Source organism: Apteryx rowi, unplaced genomic scaffold (assembly GCF_003343035.1).
Source record: "Apteryx rowi isolate R43461 unplaced genomic scaffold, aptRow1 scaffold_753, whole genome shotgun sequence".
NCBI classification, from domain to species: domain Eukaryota; kingdom Metazoa; phylum Chordata; class Aves; order Apterygiformes; family Apterygidae; genus Apteryx; species Apteryx rowi.
In genome coordinates this window covers 248,698-272,136 of record NW_020451042.1, presented here as the reverse complement: position 1 = coordinate 272,136, position 23,439 = coordinate 248,698, and the positions used below count along the sequence as shown (strand labels likewise).

At 44.9% G+C, this 23,439-nt stretch overlaps 1 protein-coding gene across 1 annotated transcript in view; it reads right to left on the bottom strand.

Moving 5' to 3' along the window:
- HSF1 (heat shock transcription factor 1) overlaps nt 1-23,437 on the bottom strand; it is a gene marked incomplete at its 5' end in the record, with an annotated part of 71,617 nt that extends 48,180 nt beyond the window's left edge. The window contains 2 exons of the mRNA XM_026088123.1: nt 3,698-3,806; nt 23,351-23,437. Coding sequence (XP_025943908.1) covers nt 3,698-3,806; nt 23,351-23,437 — 196 coding nt within the window. The remainder of the gene's footprint in view (nt 1-3,697; nt 3,807-23,350) is intronic.
- Nucleotides 23,438-23,439: the final 2 nt, after the last annotated feature.

Genomic DNA, 23,439 nt, shown 5'->3' with positions numbered 1-23,439 from the left:
GCATCTGAAGAGCAAGAGGAGGATTAAGCAGTGCAAGTTCGGAAAACCAGAGGGGGAAGAGAAGAGAATATTGCTTGGTTAGTAGAGGACAGGGAACCAGTAACACAGGAACACTACGATATTCAGTCAGAACAGCAAAAAGTAATTTTCAAACTTCYAACAGTCCTCCAATCCTACAGCGAAAGCACCCAATCCCCAACACCARCACTGGATTCAGTTTGCGCGCACGGCACCTAGAGCAGGAGCAGAGGCCTCCCTAGGTAACACTTACACACGGGGTCACAGCAGATTACGTTTTTTGCCCGTGAGTGTGTCAAGAAAGATCACCAAGCCTCAGCACATCCCATAAAACACCACTTCTGGAGAGTTTCATAACCCTTACGCAGGTGTTGTACAGGAACAGCGTAACTGGATTTACAGCCTGAGTGCTAGCTCACAGGTGCTTTTCGTGTTATTGCTGTGGAACTACATCTGACTGCGTTAGTTGTCCAACCAGGATAACTAACTTCGAATTTCACTGTGAACAGACAACATAAAAATATACAATTACACTAAACACAAGGTTATTTAAGAAAACTTCAGCAATAAGTGCACAGCTGTACTAGAAGYGAAGCAAGCAAATCCCAGTAAACCGAGCGTAGACCATCAGGCTCCGTCTCAGTACTTTTTCCTTTAGCAATCTCTGTCCTTCAAGCAAACAGGACAAACAGTGTGGGGACAAACTCTGAATTTACTTTTAATGCTGGACACACACATACCTTAATATGACTCAACTATAAAATAAAGTGAAATCCTCAAACTGTCAATCACGAGCTACAAAGTCCCTTATATCACTGAAATAAGTTTAAGCCTCTGTAACACAGAGTGGAAAGAACAGGACTGATGCTAAAATACAGATTAAGCATAGAGAAAGAAAGTTAACACCTGAGAACAGAAGTTAACATTTATTCATTTTCTAGTGCAAGAAATTCCAGCAGACAACTTTTCCGCTGCTTGCCGTATGCGAAGTCTAGCTTTGCGTCACCACAGTGCTGCATCACGCGACCATGATAGTGTAAGAGAACATACGAGAAACATCCAAAAGCTTGGATAAAGGCAGCAATTTTGTTTGAAGAACCAGACCCTTGAGATCTTCCAAAAGATCTCCATTCAAGCTTCTGATCATAATGTGTTTTTTCCAGAAATACTGAACTGCTCAGGAAAGCTGCTGTCAGAAAGAAGTTTTACTCCTGTCTTTTAACTTGATCTTGGAGATTTATTACATGCCTTCCCCTCCACTGCCCCCAAAGGAAAACCTTATCGCTCAGATGTGCTTTTGTCTGTTCTAATCTAATTCTGTTCCAGCTCTTCTACCCCTGCTATAGAGAGGAGGAGCTGACACCCAGATGAATGTTATTGCCCTTGCCCTTCCCCGACCTTTTAACATTACGTACGCAGTGAGATGGAACAGCTCAGACAGCTTGCTTTCTTCTTCTTATTCCCCAGTTACAACAGCGTAAGTCGGAGAGGCAGCCCTTGCCTTATTTTACAAGCTAATGCTTAGGTTGATCCTATTCCAAAGCGTTCCAGGATATGCAAGCACTAAAGACACCTGTAGCCATGTGCTTCAGAGAAACATCATCCTCCAAATYCAGGTCAGATGCGGCGACAGGGCASACAAGAGGAGCGCAGCTGGAAAGGTCACCGGACTCGAGCAGGGAAGCAAAGCCGCTGCGGGAGCCTGTCCTCCCTCCCACCCCTGCCAGCAGCAGGCAGGAGCCGAGCCCTGCTACCTGCCAGACAAAAGCTTTCTCTCCTGACGATGGCGGTGGGCGGAAGGCAGGAAATGTGAAAAATCACGGATAACCTATCCTGCGGACGTGTTTGGATGTCAAATGTCTGATGACATGCCACTAGCCCTACGACAATCTTGTTCCCCTGGCAGGTTTTGACGTTTTGGGCATACCTCTYCAGCAGTGTGATGTGGAGTGGAATATTCCCTAATTCTCTAGAAACTCTTGATCCTTCTCAGAGAATGATACAAAAGCAAGTGCCTTGTTCCACATGCGTGCATAAGTACAAAGAAAAAACAAGAAAAAAAGAAAAAGTCAGGTGGGCTCATTAAACCAATTTAATCTTCTTCCAYGACAGGCTAGCAGGCTTTATCACTAGAAAAGCAGCAGACATCTCAATCAAAGCCTAACATCCTCAAACCAGGGAAATCATTGAGATGAAACTGATACAATGTGTGGAAAACCAACAGAAGAGCCTTATTTAGGGAGCAGTTACCAAAAGATGTTGTAGGGATGAGTATAGGAGTGTGGGCCCAGTACTGTTTAGTATTTTCATTAATGGCATGAAGGATTGACTAGAATATGTTTACTAAACTGGCCGATGAAACACAGCTGGGAAGAGCTGCAAATATGTTTAAGGACAGGACTGCAATTCATAATGATTCTGACAAATGAAATGAAATCCACTGCGGACAAGTACAAGATACAATTCTGAGGCAGGAATAAAACTGAACAAACATGGGAGGGAAAACTATTGGGTAGTCAGTAGCCAAACACCAGAGGAACTGAGGGCTGTAGCGGGCTGAACATGAAAGTTAATGTCATACTACTGAGAAAAAGGCCAGTGCCATAAAGGGATGTATCCACAGGAGTATCACATTCAAGACAAAGTCCTTTTTTTGTTCTATTCAGCAACATATCCAATGTTGGGCACTGCACTTCAGCAAAGGGACTGAACAAAAAGACAGTTCAAAAGGGAATGCAAATGATTAAAGGCCAGCAAACAACCTACAAGAGTGGAAAACAAAACCCAGGCTGTTTAGTCTAAAAAGAAAAGACTGAGTAGAGGTATTAAGTCTTCAAAGACACAAAGACTGATGCAAAGGAATGCAAGGGAAAAGGAATGAATCTCTTCCCTACATCTGCAGCAGATAGGAAAGTCATCAAGGGTTGAAACTGCAGCAGGAGAGGTTTGGGTTAGACAGAAGCAATCTGATCTTGTGAATCTCTACCCTTACCACTAAAGCACTTCTTGAGGAAGTTACGGAAACTTCGTTATTGGAGACTTTGAAAAAATAGGTTAGGTGCACAGCCACCAGGAACCATACAGATATAGGTGATCCTGCCTCGAAACAGAGGATTGGACTAAATGATCGTGAGGTTCCTCCAGCCCTATTCGGCTATGAATTTATGGAAAGAAAATTAAAATAACTGCTAGTTTAGAAGAATAAGCTCAGTCGATGCCTGCTTTAAATGATTCTGGCAGCAACACCCCCTAAAGAAAGTGATAGGAAAATTAACAAGCTGTCATATGTGGTGCATTCTGTGTAACTGGAAGCACGCCAGATGAGTTCCTCCTTCATTACCCAGCGTGCACACAGCAAAGAGTGACATCTCATATGTCGATGACAGGTGAACACAAGGAAAGCATTCAGAACTCTTGCTCTAATAATCAGGGAATATCAAGGTAAAAGAAGTCTGAACGAGTCTGAAGCAGGCAGTCACTTTGTTAGAYGTTGTTCTTCCCTTCAGTAGAGGCCAAACTTAAAACTACTACTTGGTCCTCAAAATCTGAGCGATTGCAAAGCTAGCAAATACTGCCAAGTCAAATGAAATTTCCCCTGCATCAAACCTGCACAGAAGAATGGAACCTTATTTTAGGACAAATTTTAATTTGCACTTTGAGCTGCCCAAAAGATACTTACACATATTGAGCTGCCGTACAAAGCTGGCCATGTTGTTATGTTTGAAGTACTTTGGAAGCACCTCCTTGGCAAATTGGCCTTGGTCAAACACATGGAAGCTGTTTCCACTCTGTCAAAAAACAAAACAAAACATTATAAATCACCATTACCCAACAGGAGGGAAGCTCATCCACCCTTTCATTTCACAAATGTAAACTCTGTTACTGGGAGTGAGAGCAGTAAAGATGTGATCTCTCAGAGTCCCTTAGCTACAGCTAAAACTGTAGTTTAGTATCTTTGTTTGAAGCTGTTATCATTTGACCWAAGCAAGCTCCCACGAATACAGTTCAGAGTGGCCTAAACTACACAGTTCAACTCCTGATCAAGTTATCACGGTTCAGTAGGTCCCTGTGCATCAGCTGAGCCAGGATTGGTGCCCACACGGGCATCCTTAGCTTAGTGCCCCAGCTAAAGGGCGGCTAAATCACATTTCCTTGCATTAGGCTCAGAAGAAGAATCTGCATCTGTTAGTTATCAAGAACTGACAGTCAGCTGATAACTCTTTATGCTGTAATTAAGTTACCGCTAATTTGGAAGAACTAGCAAAGCACAACTCCCCAGAGACTAAAAAAAACCTCAGGAAGTTAAGCAGGATACCAAGATTAAGCCTCAATTTGCACAACTGCAAATGTATTAATTCCACAACTTGTCCTAATTAACTTGTTTTCATATCTACAGCAACAGTCAAAACTCTTCCAAGTGTATTCCAAGAGAACCAGGCTAGTCTGACTTTCAACTTCAACATCTGCAAACAAATTAAAACAATTCTGTATCCTGCCAATCTCGGACAGCCTGACGTGCTCATACAGGACAGGCAGAACTGGCTGGAAATGAAGACCTTGCACGATACAAAGCAAGTTATCAGGAGAACGAGACAAAAAAGGTCCAGGGCAGATGCAAGTAACACGCGCTGCTCCTGGCAGACCAGGAGAACACTAACAAGTTGCTATTTCTCACTGCCGTTGATATAACTTATCTTCATGTTGATTTAAAAAGAAAGAACAGGTAAGAGACATCAGGAAGTATTCATGCACCTCCRAAACCCCGAGACAGTTCCGTTATCAAATTTTGGAAAACAAATTATTGCCAATACGAAACTTAACGCTAAAAATAACTAGCAGTCCACTAAGATAACATCTCAGACGTTTAGCCTTCAAGTTTGTGGTGCCATTTTTTCCAACTATGATTTCCATTACCTTTTTAAGCAGGACTCAGTGTCAATAAAAGCATCTGCAAAACGGCAAAAGATTGGGTTTTCATGCTGGCAAAGTGGCACAAGAACTCTGAAAGCATTTTACAGCGTGGATTTCCTTTCAGGACAAAGTTCCACTTGGGATCCACCTTCCTCCCAGTAGCGTCCCCCACACCAACAGCACACGCGGCCAGCAACGGTACCGGAAGGGAACCAGGCCAGACACGATACGGACAACTCATTACCTGGCGGCAAAGTAATCAGATTTTTTATTCAAAAGCAGTGGTGCCGGGCAGGTGAGACCACCCACCCATGCAAGGGCACGGGGAGAAGGCGTGCAGAACGCAAGCCTGTGCCAGCTAGAAAAGTGACTAAACGAGGAGACCTTCGCGACCAGGGGCTGCTCCTTCCATATCCAGTTGGGTCATGCTGCTCAGGATGATATCTCCCGGCGGGCAGCAGCGGCGCGCCAGCTCGGGAAGAGCCCCCTCGCGGCTTGCCGGGCTCGGCAGCCGAACGAGCACCAAGCCAAGGGCGCCCTGCAAGCTTCGGCCTCGCGAAACAGCGTCGCGTCAGCGCTACAGCTAAACGCCCCAGCGTCCGCCACCAGCGAAGAGAGGCGGCCAAGGTCTTCTGAGCAGACTTAAGAGTACCAGACTGAAGAGCTGTAAGATTTGATTTTCAGACAGGCACGTCTTACTTTTAAAGTTACTGGGCAAATTCAATGCAGCATTAATCCTAAAGAATTAAGACTTCTAAATAAAAAACAAACAAAGAGACTTTAAAAGATTCTGCCTGCCAATAAGAAAAACAGGTGAAGAGGTTTATTAAAAGTTGGCTGTTTGGGCTTTTTCGTCCTAATGGCTTCCTTGGAATAAGCATGAGTTTCCTCTTCACCTACTTTTGAGTATTTGTTTTCATTAAGGTCCTTTACTCCTTATCGGATACTTAAGAGTACTCTGAGCTGCTTCTAGTAGATTAAAAACGCATTAGAAAGARGGATATAAAGGAAGAAAGCGCACACTATCCTACCTCCCTAAAGATTGCAGTCCACAAAAAACAAACAYGCACACGCTTTGCGTCCCATTCCAAGTTGGTTTCTTTTGGTTGGAGTTTCTCCACCCAAAAGCTCTTGTTTTCTCCCCTAAGGTAACAAGGTTTGCTAGCTGTCTTGCTGCTACAGCCATTTGCTCTACTCAGGTCTCATTCAAAATACTCAGCGCCCTGTATTTCTCTCCAGATCCCCAAACATGCCTTCCCCACCTAACTCAGCTCCTGACCAGCTCTGTGTGCTCTTCCCAGTTTCAGCTATTCCATGGGGAGCCTATCCATGCCACAAAGCAGCATAACAGATTTATCTTATATCTTCACAGAAGGATGGCTATTACATCTATCAACTTCAAGGAGTTTCACCCAAATCTCACCAAAGCAACTGTACCTTCAAAGGAAGGGCAAAGAACAAGGAACTGAAGACAGGCTTCTAGACCATCAGATTCAGCGCTATCAGAAGCACCAAACTGGTGAATTTCCTTCAGAAGTTTATTAGAGATTCATCCTAAAATATATGTATATTTTTAACATTGCACCACTTAATTGGGAATCTGAAAAAGAACTTTTTTCTGCAATTATTAGAAATACTCTAATTTCCAGGCTGTTTATGGCCTGCTTGCACTCATTTTCCTGTACTCACACCAACTACCCTTCTGCTTAACCAGTTCTTCTCCCTTCCTGGTGCTCATTCAAGTTTACTTAAAAACATAAAGCACAGCAGAGCAAAACAAAAGTAGCTGAGGAGCAATGTAAAAGTCTCTTCCCATTAGATCAGTTCTTCAATCTCCTCATCCACCTAACACACTTCCACTGAACCTGTAATGATCGCTGCATAGAAGACTGATCACCATAYCAAACAAGGCCATCACCGTACCTTGAATGATGGCCCTCGGTGTTTCGAGAGGAGGCAGTGAAGCACCCACGTTATCATCCGTGGTGACGTTTGTTGGCTGCAACACATTAACAGCTCACAGTCATTCCGTGATCAAGAAATACCCGTGGATCATGCTGGTATGTAGTTTCCAGCTGACAAGCTCCCACTTCCTAAGGAATCACACTTCCTATTTCCCTTCTCCTCAGTTTCTGAACCCAACAGCCAATTTCAGCCAAGTCTGAGGAAAAAAAGAGGCCTGAAGGGTATTGAGTTCCAACAAGTTTTATTAAAAACATGTTGATGACTAAGTAGCAGAGACAGATCTAAATCAATGCTTCCACTGAAAGGCATTTCTAGCTTAGCTTGTTAAGCGTTACGAGGCACTCGGCTGCCACCGGCATGTACACCRTGCTCAACACACAGCTACCACTGCTCAGAGCAGCTGAGCGTATGCTGCTRTGAAGTGGTAGAAGACATGGGCATAAGCTGGAAGAGGGGGAAGTCTAGGGTATGCAAGAAGTTTACAGGGAAACAAACCTTAACTAAATTGCCTTTAAGTGACAGAATTATTTCTACCTTTAGGACTAAAACCAACCTGCACATGCRTTACCAAAATCTGCCTCATTTCTATTATTCCAGTTCTCAAGGTTGCCTGGTTTCTTCTGCATGGCATCCCAGACCTTTGCTGTATTAACAAAAGACAACTGTGTTTTGTGAAAATTTTCTCAACATACTTTCTGTGCCAAGGTCATTAAAAAAAMCAGCATTCACAAAGACTGCTCAAGATTTGATCTTCAAACAGCTCTGCACTGACCTCTCCAGACTGGAGCTACCCTCTGAAAACTACCTGTTGTTTCTCCATAAGCCAGTCCCTCCCCCACAATTCTTACACTAATCCTCATCTGCTCCAGTTTCACTTATGATTTCCTATGTGGCAGAGCACCAAATGCTTTACAGAAGTCCAGATACATGAGATCTGCCCCAATTACTTCATCTAGAAAAGGATTTCATATCCRGAGTAGGAGAGATGAGTTGGTTCAACCAGTTTTTGGTGAGTCTATGTTGCATTTTATCCCATTTTCCATGGGAATATTTCTATGGCTTTAACTATTCCCCCCTTYGAAATTTTTTCCAAAACACTTCAAAAACTATCAAGGTCAGACTAGTTAGCCATTAATGCTCCTTTTAGAAATAAACAGCTTTTACTAATGAGGTTAAGTATCTTTTGGGGGGGGTTATTTTGGAGGTCTTATCACGTTGGGGGGAGGTCCTGTTCTAAGTCCCACTTCTCCCTCACTCTATTATGGGATACAAATACAAAAATCTTAGCCCCCTGGCCTGTAAGAAATCCCTCCAAAAGTTGAAGCTTGTCTTCTTGATGTCTGTTCTCTTTGCCTTTTGGAACCATACTCTATGTTAACGATGTGACTTGATGGGACAGTGCAGCAGGCAGACTGTTTCCCAGCATTCACCAGGGTTGTCGAAACAGAAGAAAAAACGCAGGCAGGAAAGCACATCTCTTTTCAGAAGACAGTGCAAAATTTATGACGGTAAGGGAAATAAAGCCTTATCTTGCCTAACTGGCTCCAGTTTTATCCCAACATGTTCCAAGTCTAGTTCAGACACAGCATCACAGCATTTTAGCATGTATCAGGCTGTTCTGCTAAAAACCTAAGCTCTCCCTAAGAGGGGGACAGCATGAAGTCAAAATGACTCATGTAACACTAGACATCTCAAACGCGTTGGCCAACACCCCACCGCACTCCTCGTCTAGACGGGCTCTGACCACCCACGGCATACTTCAGCACCCGCCAGAACTCCACATCTGCACTGGCATCCTTTCTCCCCTTCCCACTGCTCTTCCCATTCTTCTCCTGCAAATACAAACAGGCTTGAGACACCATTTATCCTTGCAGTAAATAAAAGGAGGAGACGCCCAAAAAGGATTTTTTGAAGGATTTTTTTGGGAAAATAGTCAGTTGAGTTCGTCTTAGGCTTGGTGTAAAATGGTCTCCTTGCTAGCCCGGATAATGCTTAAAAGCCGCTGCACACTGTGTACTTCTCTCTCCCTACTGTCTACACATGCCCTGTAGCAGAGATTTCACAGAAACCCTCAATAACCTTTTCAGAATTAAGCATATGGAAAGGATCATGGGTTCAGCAAACATCTTCACCCCGGGTTTACAGAAAGGGGAGTAGTTCTATAATGCAATAAGCTTCTTAAGCACTTTTCTTAACCAGTTCTTGATGGCACTTGAATACCTGAATTAAGGGGCGAAAAGCATAGAACTGGGCTGAGGATAAAAGCTGTCAGTCTTTTCACACGCAGCTACTAGTAGAACTACGAATCTGAAAACATTAAAGCTGTTCACAGGACAAGACTCCTTCGCAGTCCTCCTTTCAGAAGTACTGTGATCCTTTGGCACCAGACTGCGTAAAACTCTCTGAGCCCCTCCAAGCCCTGATASAGCATTCGAATTTAAAATCCCGCACTGAAATTTTGCCCCGTCCCTTCTGCTCCTTCCCCCAGAGCATGTTACTGGCTACCTGCGCCGACAAACTGAATGCCCAACGTAAACCTTACCGCGTGCCTGTTCTTACCACGTCTCTCTGAACAGTCAGGTTTTCACCTTTACCAAGTGAACGAATCGAGTCAATCAAGGACGGTCGGGCACTGTTTCACTGCCAGAGCTGCCGAGAGCCTTCAAAACCCCGATCCACCCAAAAGCCAGCCCTGAAAAGCTACCAACTCCTCCAACTGACCATCCTTGCTTCTGCCTTTCCACCCTCCACACTATATACAGAACTTAAAAATATATATACTGCCCTACGTATTTAAATAGCGGCAGGCATCCCCCGCCCCCAGCAGATTTATTTGGGAGAAACTTCTTTGCCGTCTGTCATGCCGCTAGCCATCACGCTGCCCAGTTCGTCACATAACGGGCCAGAAATAACGTAGGCTAATAGTTTTCTAYCTGAACTGGTAATCAGCAGGCAGGGCCCACTGCAAAACGCTAAAGAACTGGCAAAGTGATTTTAAATATTCATTATTTCTGTTTAATGCACTGCTGAACACAAAATATTTTTCAAAAATAATAAAAAATGGGAGAGAGTTGAAGGAAAAACAAAAAAGGCTACACTCAATCAYGCAGGTGAGCAGGAAGCTTTAATAGCCATGGACTGCCCAACGCTAAGCTGGCTTTAGCACAGGGCACTGCAGAATCGAGGTCACCTACCACTGTAGAGAAACAGAAAGAAAATCACATTTCTAAAGTACAGCTTAAGATCCGATATATAATTGGATTTTCTGTTTGTAAGAGTCAAAAGCCCATGAAACAAGCAGAAAAATCCAGCAGGTGTTGACTTTACAGCAACAGATAAAAGGCTCAGTACTATTTCCTATYGTTTGGCACGCCAGTGAAATAATAGCAGCAGACCTATTTTGAAAATTGAAATATGATCACTATAGCGCAAATGTCCCTAAATAGCAGAGTCATCCAGATGGGAGGGTCAGCAGCAAAACCATGAGTTAGCATAAAAAGCTAAATAATTTTACTGGAGTTTTATTAAGTCACACTAGAAAATAAAATCCGTATAAAACAAGAGCTGATCAACTATRGCATTTGTTCAAAAAGAAAAGTTCACATTTATTTTTTAAAACTTAATATTAAAATTTGAGATTACCATGAGATTCCAAGTTTCTCAACTTCCAGTTTAAATCTGATCATTAAAGTTATAATGACCTTTATATCTACCGTCTGAGATATTTAATAAAAATCGGGCTGGGAAGTTTGCGACCCCATCGCTGTTGACAGCAAGATTAACCCATAACCTGCTCTTATGTTCCAGCAATGAAGCTGAACCAGTTGTTCTTCACGCGCCTCCAGCAATAGCGAACGGGTTCGTTTAAACCTCRGAAAGCAGGAAGCAGAACAACTGCACCCGACTCGCCAGCTCCCGTCCCCTTTGCCTCCCACGCCAAACCCGGGGCAGGCGCTGCCTGCGGGCAGCTCCCTTCTCCGCTCTCGGAGGAGCCCGAGGGCACCGTCGGTCTGGTTCGCGCATCRGGGAGGTCGGGGGCGAGGCAGGTTCTCGCCTCTAGCCGTCTTCACAACGGCTCCTATCAGCGAAGGAGCCGACCTCGGACTTGGCCAGCTAAACTCTTCAATTTGGCCAACTAAACTCATAGACGGGGGGTCGCTCCAGCCCCGACGCAGGGAGACCAACAGCAGCCTTCCGGTGCCCACAGGGAGGTTACYGAGAAGACAGAGCCAGGCTCTGCACAGCRGYRCRCAGCGGGAGGAYGGGAGACAACAGGCACAAGTCRAAACGAGAGAGGTTCACACCRRGTGTAAGAAAAAAGCTTCTTCCCCGTGAGGACAGCTGGGGAGCTGGAGCCCAGAGCGGTTGTGCCAWCTCCATCAAACCCTGAGCAAGCTGGTCAGACCCCAGAGCAGACCCTGCTCCGAGCACGAGGTTGGACTGGAGACCTCTCGAGGTCCCTTCTCACCTAAATTATTCCATGACCTAAGTTTTTTGTCAAGTTAATTTTACCTGGTCAAGTTAGTTTAGTTTCAGATGCTGCCCCGTAAACTTGTGTCACCCAACAAGGGTGCACACACTGCTCTGAGCAGCAACGCTGACTTACGCTAACTTAAAGCAARTGACCTGACCTCATTTTCCGGTACATATGAGCGTGTAGATATGCAAATATTTTCCAATAGATATGAGTGTTGAAAGACACACATTTTAATGAAATAATAATAAAATCTTTTTGCCATCAGCAGCTCTTCAGAAGATGCCCATCCTACACAACTAAAAATGGCAGAATCCACCTGCCAATTAGAGCGTGGTTGATTTATTCAGCATTGAATTCAGAAGCATTTGTACCTAATTGATCTGAAGACATTAAGGGATGTCACTAGATCCAAGCAGCAAGAACCAGTCATGCAATTAAAAGCATCTCTCACCACATGCTACGAACTGTTAAATTTAGCACATTTGCACTTTCAAAAGAACTCATTGTGAGCTGTTTTCTGTCTAAATGTACTTCCAAGTAATCAAACCACTGGCTGTGCCTGCTATGAAAGCCAGTCTTCACATGACTTTCYGCACAGCTCATCAATACAGCATGTAGCACGATTGTGCCTTCAGCGAGACACATGGCTCTGCCCTCATTACAACCACGTGAGCGGCCAGGCCACAGGGTGATGTCTATCCTTTCTAACACTCTCATATTTTTGGCTACAGAGAGAAAAAAAAATAATAAGTGTTTAAAGTTGGTAACAATAGTGGCAGTCGAAGCAGGCCAGTCCAGTGGAGGAACTGGAGATCCCGGATCCAAGGTGCTTGTGACAGCTGGCACTAGCTGGGGTCTAAGCACATCTTAAATGCTTCAGGATGGGATAGCGCAGGACGAGCTGAACCCCTGCACCACCTTGCTGTAACCAAAAATTCCTCCTCCCTCCCTTTCTCCTTGATTTCAGCTGCACGCTCCCATCACCGTGCACAGACCATGATGCTCCACAGATTCCTCTCCCTCTCTTCCTGAAGACCTGACCCAACTCACTAATTCAGCAACAGAAACCTCACAAGTTTCCTGCGAGGTCAGAGCGCTGAATCAGCTCATATGCAGTCCAACACGCACGGGAGACAGGACAAGGAGGAGCTGACCATTAGACTGGCTCAGCTGTTCAGGGAACCATGCTTAGAGTCACTGAATTTCAGAAATCTAGAGGATGCGACAAAATCAGACCTCTGTGGCCATATGTTCACCTCTACAGGAAACAGTTCACAGACTCTTAGTATCATGTTTAAGAAACAAGTCATGTAATTCTATGACACAAATTCACTTTCCTTAAAACCATGAAGGAAAAGCATATGCTGGCATTGGTTCTGTGCAAGTATGTGCTCAATCACTGCACTACTTCCAGCTTCAGCATGATACAAAGAGAAACCTGCTCGAGTCCAAAAATCTAAATAAGTCATCATTTTATGCACAGAGCTTTGAAACAACTTCTCAGAACTCTGATTTTTCATAAAGCTTACCTATGCCATTAGCAGCCTTCCCATCACCACCCAGGTTTTGAAAATGTTTCACTTGCACGCACAGAACGGTGTGGAAGATGCAAGCTTTAACTTCCAAGGGGGGGAAAAAAAAGAGCAACAATCTTATATACAAGGGGACTTCATGCACTCAGTCACCAAGACAAAATCTTACCAGTTTACCAAGAGTTCAGACATCAGCAGAGGAGGAAAAAAGTACAGACAGTTAAAAGATACTGAACATCCCACCACAAAATTCCTGTCACATGCATAATATTGGTGGAATTAAGGTCACAGGTGCTGTTCAAGATTAGGCCTTTTTCTAGCCACTACAATGAAGCTAGCTATTAAACTTATTCATTAAAGAGTATTTTTAAATTTGTTTACAATAACACTGTTTCTTCATCTTATTGTACCCTAAAGTCTCTATTTCCAAAGTTTATCAATTTCCTTTTTGAAATACTGACACAAGAACTGGACACAGTATGCAGTAAAAGTCGCGATATTGCCACTGGACCCATTCTGCTCCGATATTCCAGAACACCACAGGCTCCCTCTACAAACACGTCCTYGTGGGAAGGAGAAGACAATGAGAAATCCTGCATCTGGAAGAGCCAATGGGGTGAAAGACAATCAGTTAGCATCCTGCTGTTCACCTGTGCATCACAAGACCAGAAGAGACCTTGTGGGGCACCGGGTCCAGGCTCCTGCTATTGCAGAGGGCTGCAGCACAACCACATTCATACATTTAAGCAAACTCCATCTTGAAGCTCTATTTTTGACATCATGAGACCTACTAGAATGCAGATCCAGAACTCTCCTTATGTTTTACTTACATTTTTAGTTGTGGTCAACTCATACCCGCATGATCCTGCTCATTAACTAGTGCCCTGCCATTTGGGCTTTCCATATAAGCCATACCCCCATCTTGGCCGTTGCTTGGCAGGGCTAAGAAAACATAACTCTTTCAGATCATGGTTTCGTGTTGCTAAACTCTGCATAAACGTATCACCTTAAGGAATTCAGGCACCACCACTGCTCGTTCCTGACTCAAATGCAATGCTGCCAAAACCCAGCTGTGCCAACAAAACCATTGCTGGGGAGCACGCCGTGAACCGGAATAGGAAACTGAGCTCACAGACACACACATAAAAGCATAAAAGGAGGTTTCTGATTTTAAGCCAGAAAAGTACCCTGGTCAGGTTAATAAGAAAAGCCCACAAATAGTTGTTTCTAACTGATGAATTCCCAGAAGACAGCAAAAATAATTTTCTTGGACGACCTTGCATTTCATACCACTAAGGTCATACCATTTCTAATTGCATCTTTTTCAAGACTTACTCAAGTCTCCCCATAAGATAAGGCTCTGCAGTAATGATGCCTTCCTACTTTGTTCATTTCCCTTCATAAGCCGACTCTGTTTTTATGCCAACATCATCATCATTAAAAGAACRACAGAAGACAGATCCCAAGAACCTTGAGAAACCCAGCTAGTAACTTCACCAAAAACTTAATAAACGTATTTTCAAACAACATGCTACCTCCCTTTTGCTGGTTCTTCACCCACTTCGCAGATCTGGTACTAAACCTTACCTCCTTGAGGTTAATACATTTTCTATGCAGCAGTTACTGAAGTCAGGCAGATTAGAGCTTCGAGCTAAGCAAAGGTATCCTGCAGTTTTATTTATAAAATATCTAGAAGGTAAAAGGAAGTCTACCCTGTGAAGTATAAATTGCAAATGAAAAACTAAGATAAAGAAGAAACTTCTGTGTGTATGAAGGAATTCAAAATTAGCATATGAAGAGTAAATCATTCACAAATGACACCTGGATCAAAATTTTCAGGAGACAATATTGCTGAATGAAAGCAACTGGACAGCAGCCCCCTACCAGCTCTGAATAATCTGTTAGTAGTCAAAGTGTGTGTGTCCAGATGTCATCTTCACTGACCAGCTCTGCTGGAAAAAACAGAAGACACTCTAGGGTTTTCAGAATAGTAGAAACGAAGAACAGCCACTCATTTTGGTTCCTCTTATGTAACACAGGGATCCTGCTGATGAAAAAAGTATATTTTCATAGACAATCCTTCCATATGTTTTTTTCTGTCTTYAAAGTTAGTCTTTATAACTGAAAGTGAAAACACCCTGTGCTTGAAGCAATGTCAGAAGAACAAAAATCCTCTTGCACTAGATTAGGGCTAGGAAAAAGCAAGGAATAATCACTCCTTAGCAGGGCAAAATAGAAATTTTGCTTTAGCTGGGTTGAAAAAATTCCTCAGCCTCTGTAATCAGAAATGCTGAACAGGAGGACATTACAAATAGCAACGGTGGGTCCCTGCAGTAGGTTGTATTTATCCAGTAATTTATATAATTTACTATAGGATCTAACTAACAGGGTTAGATTTTAAGTTTCAGAGCTACCTGTTCAGATCAATTACTGAAGTAATTTGTTCGTGTTAATCATCGTCAGTTGGAATTAACATTTTAGTATTCCAGGGGCTCAGCACCGAGCACCTGAGCGTGGAGTTGGCAGCACTGTTCCTCTTTGGTGAATGAACTGCAGAAAACCAGGGGAAACTCAACATCTGCCAGGATAAAGTTTCTTCCAAGCTCTACATCAAACTGACCCGAAACCTGATTGCCTTAGCTGTTTTGATTAACAGCTGCGGCCAACATCACCGCACAAAACATAACATTTTAGTTTACACAATTTATCCAAGCCATTATCCTGCTCCCCGGAGCTTGCAGTTGAGCGAGGCACGAGGAGCTGATGTACTCCTTGCTGCCGAAGCCGGCCCGTCGCGCACGCCTGCCGTTCGCCCTTAGCCAGGAGCTGCTCTCCTTGGATCCCTCCACAAGCTGCCTTACCCCTAGGGGGGCAGAAAATTAGGGAAAGCAGGATAGTTTTCTGCTCCATTAGTGTGTTCAGGCAGTCCACGTAAGGATCTGACCAGAACCGGAGCCAGTGCAAGCAAGGGGACAGGATCCTGCAGCCAGAACAGAGCAGTCCGACCTCCTGCAGCAGAAGCATGTGGTTCGATCAGTTCGGCTGCTGCCGGAGCCCCTGCCTCGGGCAAGGCAGAACAAGGGTTTAGGAAGAAAAGGAAACAGCCGGCACGAACCGAGCGGAGAGCAAGACTCCGCAGGCCTCCTGTGAGACAGCCTTCACCAGAAAAACATCACCATCCTGGAAAACTACTCCGTGAAGCRGTCCCAGGGCTCCTGTGTCACGCAGAAAGAGGACAAATAATATCACTTATATTCACAAAGATGGCAAATTCTTTAAACAGGGAAAAAGGCAGAGTCAAAAGAGAAACCTGAAAAACTAGGAAGGTTTCAAAGGACAGAGTTTCTGAATGTTCACCTTTGAAATGTTTCAATAGATTGCAAATTCAAAGCCAGTTGCAAGACGCATTTACAGAATTTGCAGCTTTTTTGGCTACCGGCACTCTCGAGGAGTGCTCRAGAGCTTGAAGTAGAGGTTTTCCACTAAGTGCTTCCTCTTGAAGCTCTAATAAGCCTCTTTAAAATCGGGTCTACCTAACACCAGACTTTCATCTTGTGATTCCAGATGAACCTGTAGCTTGACTGAGATAAACAAACAAACCAACCCCTTTAAAGGCACACATTCTTGAGTTAAAATTCAACTGGAAATCCAGCACGTGATTATATCTGTCATTGCCCCTTAAATATGCGTTTCATTTTGATCAGCATGCTTACAGGAGTAAGTTTTATTTTGAATTTACATTCCAAACATAGCACTGGAAAATAAACAATTCCAACACTAAAGCTCTGAACAATGGTTGAATTTTAATTAAAAAAAATCCTAATATCTTATTTAACAAGCCCTCAGCCTAAATACTAAACTAGATCAACTCTTCCTTGAAAAACCATGAAAGTTGCTATTATCTATGCACGTGAGGGATTAAATATAAGATAGAACCTCACATTACCCTTGTTAACTGCTTAGCAGCTATAAAAACCTTCCTCTTCCCAATTCCTAGATTTTCCATTAATTTTCACAGATCATAAATTCTAAATCCTTATAAGCATGCTGGTATTGTAACTTCTTCTGCACCTTCCTCATTTCCAGCTGTGCGTTCAGGTTTTCCATTCAATATTTCGTCATTTGCTTTGGGATAACGCTGGTTTTGACAAGAGCATGAAAGCAAGCGTCCGCTCCTGCGCACGAGGAGTTAAGCCTCCAGGAATCCAGCTGAGAAGCGCTCCGAAGGACCAAACCGGTGACAGACAGTTTCAGCAAAGAGTAATTTTCCGAGCGCAGGCAAGGACCTCAGCACTGACCTAAGGAGGACCGGCCTGGAATTTGGCAAGCTGTGCAGAAAGCGTGTGCATGTTTACAGGCAAAACAAGCTGCTGATGAGGTTATTTCATGCACTCTGCTCCCCTCCACTGTCCAAGAGCATTAACAGAGCCATTAGACTGAAACACAACGGTACGGAAACAGCATCTTATTCACCCTTTGCCGAAGATCAGTGTGCYGTGGGGGGTCTTGCCATTTTTCCGGTGGTTGCTTTCCAAGTCCGAGTCACCTCTCAAACAGTCCAGCTGCTTCTCTAGCTCTACGTCCCGGCCAGCCTCAGGCTCTCTTACGTGCCTGGTCCGGTCGGGACCGCGGCTGGGTGCTGTAGCACCCGTGGCCTTGCTGGCGCACCCCGGGGCTCGCCACATGGACGGAGACTGAACCCAGCCTTCAGCTGTAATAGAAACGGGCACATCAGCTTTGCCCGCAGCGGGGTGGCTTCATTTAGGTTGCTGATACAAGGACTAACGCTTAGGCTGCACAAGCCTAAGCTCAGCATAATCTAAATCTAAATCAAGACTCGGGCAAGGCTCTTAGAGCRGCTCTCTGGGTGGGATGTTGAATTCAGGGCTTCCTCCTAACTCCTTCCATCAGGAGCTTCAAGTGTCCCCAAGCCCTCCCTCCCCACCTCCCTCTTCTCCCTTTTCCCTGACTAAGGGAAAGGAGCCGAGAGCCCTGAGGCCGCCTCTCCTTCAGCACGAGCAACTGCCTCCGTCCGCCCCACGCAACAACAAAACGGCAACGGCTGGCTCCCCCGAGCCTTCTCCCCTTCCTCTAGCAGGGGCCGGCACGCTCCGAAGGCTYGACTTTGCAAGATGCAGGGCAAGCCGAAAACCAGCTAACAACTGCAGGGAAAGGGAGGCCTTGCTCCCTCCTGCCTCCCCCCCTTCCCCGTTGGCCCTTTTGCCAGTTTTAGTGCCTACTGGACCTCTCCGAACCAGTTCGGCTCTTCACTTGGCAAACCGCAGGTAGTTTTCCATCAGCTCAGCGAGCAGAAGCGGCTCAGCAGCGGGTTCAGCAATCACAGAAGCAGCTGAGCAGGACAACCAGGAGAGAGGGGAGAGCGTATGCCGCCCCACATGGCCCCCACCCGCTTGCATGTGCAAGCCATTCAAGGGGTGACACCGCTCATTAAAGGAGCACGAGCTGTATGGATCACCACCAAGAGAAAGGGGAGGCTCCAACCCTGCCCCCCTGAGCAGGCATCTGTCTGGCTCTTCGCCGAGCTGATKTAGCTTACGAGGTGCCAAAACTACCAGCAGATCCCCTGTATCCGGCTGCTGCAAGAGGAGCACAGCTACCGCGCAGATCTTCACCGTAAGGTGCATTTGCACACGTGGCCCTGCCAAACYGCCTGCTGACACTGAAGAGCGCCCTTGCCCTACCTGTGCTGGCACCAAAGCTCACCGAAGCCAGCCCAGGAAAGTAAAAGCAAGACACTTCTTCTGCCAGTTTGGTTCCCTGGTACAGCTCACTCTGGAGTCAGACGAGACTCAGAGGTGCCATAGGGGAGGTGGAGAACATCGGGTAACCAGCAGATAGGGCGAGGTGTCACATAACTGAGCCAAAGATGAAGCCAAGGAGCTACGCTGCCACCAAAGCAGGCAGAGCCTCCTTCCCCTGCCCCCCGGCTCTGACGCTTGCCCGACCCCTTCGCAAGCAGTTCAGTCCACCAAGAACAGCAAGAGTGCTAGAGCTAGCACACGGGAAGCAGGAGCAAAAGGTCTGGAATTAACCTAAGAACTGCCTGCCAAGTCAGAGCAAAGGTCTAGCTAAGTCCAGCAGCCTGCGTGACAGCAGCCAACACAAGCTGCCTACGAAGGAACTTCTCCAAGAACAGAGCAAATGCAATGCTGCTTCTTCAGAGCATCTCCCAGCCTCCAGAGATTCACAAGCCGTCCAGCTTCCAACTAACTCAATTTAAACAGACGGCTGCTGCCAGCAGAGGTTGTCCCTTTCTCCCGCCCGTCCCCAGGTACACTTTCCAATTATTGCCTTTGAATCAAATCTAGCAGTCACATGGCAGCAGAACGAGTCAATTCAGCTCACCGGTTGAACGGAAAAATAGCCAGGGGGGAAAAAAAAAATCCGGAAGACAAAAAGCTGAATCAGCTCACCTGAGGCCCCACGATCACTAGGGCAGAAGCGAAGAGGAAGGTATGAAGAGGCCTGCGCTCTTCAGCAGCGGTTAACTCAGTCCAGACAAGYGTACGCCTTCAAATGATACTGCAGTCTAGAGTAGTGACTGAGGCAAATAACACCACAGATAGACTAGTCTGCCATTAATCATACTATCTGTCTCCTAAACACATTTCAGCTCAGTTCTTTCAGCAGACACYCAACTTAAATCTGCTGTAGAGTTAAGACCTGCTGTCTCGCGTCAGACCATGGTCCAGAGAGAAGAGATACTACGGCACACGTTCAGGGAAAAGTATAAGGAAGATGGAACATAATCTTTCCCTAACAAACTTTTACCACATCCAGCAAATAGCAGTGTTAGGACTTTTGAGGGCGGAAATTATACCCAGACATTGTGTTTAATAAGAAAAGAATCCATCCTCCTTGAACTCTTTTCAAATTCTTTTATGGTTTTGGCCCACACATCATCATCATTGTGGGAATAGATTATATATTCTAATTGTGAGCTACGTTAAGAGATAACCTGCCTTCTCTTTTAAACTTTCTACCCAATAATTCAGCTGGGTGCAATCTAACCCCTATATTTGAGGAACACTGACTAATTTAAAATAACAGGGAAAATGCATTTATCTCTGTATGCATTTCAGAACATAGAGCTCAACAGCCTGCGTGTGAGGCCAAGAGGAGACGCTCTGGTAGAAGCATATGAACAGAGCAAGCATATTGTGGCACTTCCCCCGAACGCTTTCAGCCTCTAGCGATTTGCAAATCATAGAGTCTCTGAATTAAAAGGGGTTATGTTACACTTGAAAAGAGTGTGGGATTTATGGATGATGTTGGGCAGAAACCAGCCCATAACAGAATCTGATGCTGAGAACATGCTAAACGACTAAAAGCCGTCCTGCCTTTCAGACCTGCAGTGACTACGCAGGGGGGAACATTTGGAAATCTCGCATTATCTGTAGAGAGGTTTCAAAGATGAGAAAGTTACAAAAAATGTGTGTCAGGGAATCATAACAAATGTAAATTTGAAGACCTTACCTTCAAAGCAGTAAAATTAAAAGTTTTTTTTATATATATATATATATATATATATATATATAAAATAAAAGAACTGTATTCTGTTTCTTTAACCCTCCCCTTATGTTGATTTTCCTGCTTTCTACTGAGATGATTTCTTCTCACAAACACATAAAAGATGTCTCTCCTCATTGCAAGTACTTCAAGATTCATGTTCCTGAACTCCTGGAGCTTGTTTCTTCCACTCATCAGTAGAGGAAATTAAAAGAAAGAAAGCAAATATGGATAATAAAAAGAGAAAAGGTACAAAATAAAGGAAGAGAGGAAAAAAGAAAAAGAGAACAGAATGAGCAATAAAGCAAGCAACATGGGTGTGAAGGAAAGATTCATTTTCTACTCCCTCCCCCTCCTACCAAAGCAAAATTAGTTTTTCACTGATACTAAAAGGCTCAGTTCTCAGGCGACCTCAGTGTAGATTTTCCAAAGCTCTTTCCTCCTCCAGCCAACATCCTGCACCTGTGAGACAGTTCATGAATAATCAGCTACGTTGTTTTTGTATCACACTGTTTGCATTAAAAAAAGGAAAGAAAAAGGAAAAGAGAGCTACTTAGGGGAGGAGCCCTGTCTTTCTCCAGGTTTTCACACAGTGGATGCTTTGCACAGATTTCATCATCAGCTCATAAACTATTTACTTTCAACACCGTGAATAACAAGGAGCTCAGATGCCAGACACGCTCACTCCGCAAAAGCAAAAGCACACTTCTGAAGTGAAGATTTTCAGGATCTGAGACCTTTATGATAAGTTTTAGAGTTGTATCCAGACATGGCCTCCTTCGCTCTTGTCCACACCTGTAAGATTCATCCAGTTATGAAGCATATAAAAAAAGGCTAAAAATCTATTTACAAGTCTAGCAAAGTTGCTTTGGAGTTCGTCTCTAGGCTGAAAACAGGGCTCCACACCACGAGTGAGCTATTGTATCGCTTTTCATTAGCACTTACCCCACAGTAAACGTGGAATAGTTTATCACTCAGTGTGCAAATCAGAATATTGCACATTTAACACAGGACAGGAACACATACCTGGACAGTCACTATGAAATAATCATTACCTAGGACTCTGCTTCACAAGATGAAAACAACAGTTTATGAAAGTCTTTTCCTCACCTTTTCATTCCCACATCCTAGGAACAGCTTACTTGTCCCCTAGGCGGGCTAATATAACTTTGTGTAATCCTGTCATAAATTGAAATGGTCCAGATTACAAACAACCCCAAAGAAGAGGAAGCAGCAAACTGTGCCATAGGGATGGAAGTGAGCAGTCAGGAAATCCTCTGTCCAGCCTCAACACCAACAAACACTACGTATTTCAACAAACTCTTGAGTTTTAGAATCGCATCACCTGTATCATTCATCTCCTCCTTCCCTCTCCACCCAGGACACTTGTGAAAATCTTTCGRACCAGGAAAAATTTAAAGATGCAACCATCTTTGTTTACCTGTCAATCCAAGCAAAGCACATGACTCCTATTTACAAAAGCATGCTGATTTCCAGCCCCAGTTCACTTAAACACTGTCCAAGTAGCCTAGGCGAATCTGTCTGCACGTAAACAGAGGCCCAAAGTTTGCACAGTATCTCCAAGCAACCTCCTCCACCCACAGCTAAGACTAAGGCGACTGAATCTCCCACTGCAGCTCCCAAACGCAAGGGAACAGGGCAATGTTGTTCACCGCCCTACCCRTAAATGCAATTTCTCATGGTTACTGTTTCAGCAACACGGTAACGATCATAAACTCATTACACGCAAGGCATTAAGCCTCTGTTTGCTCCAGTGACAAGACAAGGCATTTGTTTACGGGCAGTGACTTGCATAGCTAAGGAGCAATGCAATATCTGTGGAAAACACACAGTGCAGGTCTTTCATCTTGTTACCACCACACTGAGTCAGATAAGCAGACTGAAGCTGGTAGAGAGCAGCTATGATCAAGGGTTTTAAAAAAAAAAAAACATTCCCAGCATATATTAGCTTTTATTTTGGTCCTTATCTTTCATGTTTTGTTATCTTTAACAACAGTTCCAACTGTTGTCGCTCCTCACTTCCATCCAAGGGGAAACCTGGGTATGACAACCTTTTCACTCCTACCAGGATTAGTGCATTTCTCTTCCCTCATCGGTTCTGGTAGCAAGTATCTGATCTGGAGTCAGGACAAGAAGGTGGTATGGGAGTCTGTTAACAGACTACAGGACACAGTAATTGAGCATTCATAAGAGTGTAATTCCCACTGAACTGTCTGGTCTGTCGATTTAAGACCCAAACACTAAGGAAGCTTTTCATTTTGATTTCAGCTAAACACTGTGAACCTAACAGCCTCCAAAAGGCTGCTTACAGAATATGCTTTCAGATAAAAGTTAAACTTCCACAAGTGGCTAAAAAAGATGAAAAAGGAAGCTTGTGGGACTGGCACAACCGCAAATCAGGCCAGCTTTTTTTTTTTATAAACACACCAGAAGAGCAGCACGTGCCCAGCACAGGGCAAAGGCTAGAAAGGTTTGCCCGCACGTGGGCTATGCCGCTGCAAGTTATAATGACACGGCTAAAAGCCGTACGCAGCGTTCCCTGCCGCGGGAACAGTTAGACGAGCACCTGGACGCTGCCTTTCCCTTAAGTACAGGGGAGAGCTCGTTTCCCCGTGAGGTATTGCTCAGGTAATGAGGTTCACGGGCTGCATAACCACCGGGGGGGGGGGGGGGAAGGCCTATAATTAGGCAAGCGCTGCTCTCGGAGAGCCGTAGGAACCTGCTCTGACGTTGGGACACACCGAAGCCCAGGCCCGGGGCTGGGGAAATCGCACCGGAGCCCGGGGAAAGGCCTGGGCCGAGGTCCCGGGGCTCGGGTCCCGGCAGCGGGCAGACGCCCGCTGCCGGGAGCGAGCCCCGGGGCCTCGGCCGCGTCGTCCCCTCAACCGGGACTCACCGGGCTCCAGCAGATGAGCGAGTCGGTGTCGGGATCCTCCACCAGGGTCCACAGCTTGGTGAGGAAGGCGGGCACGTTGCTGCCGCCGG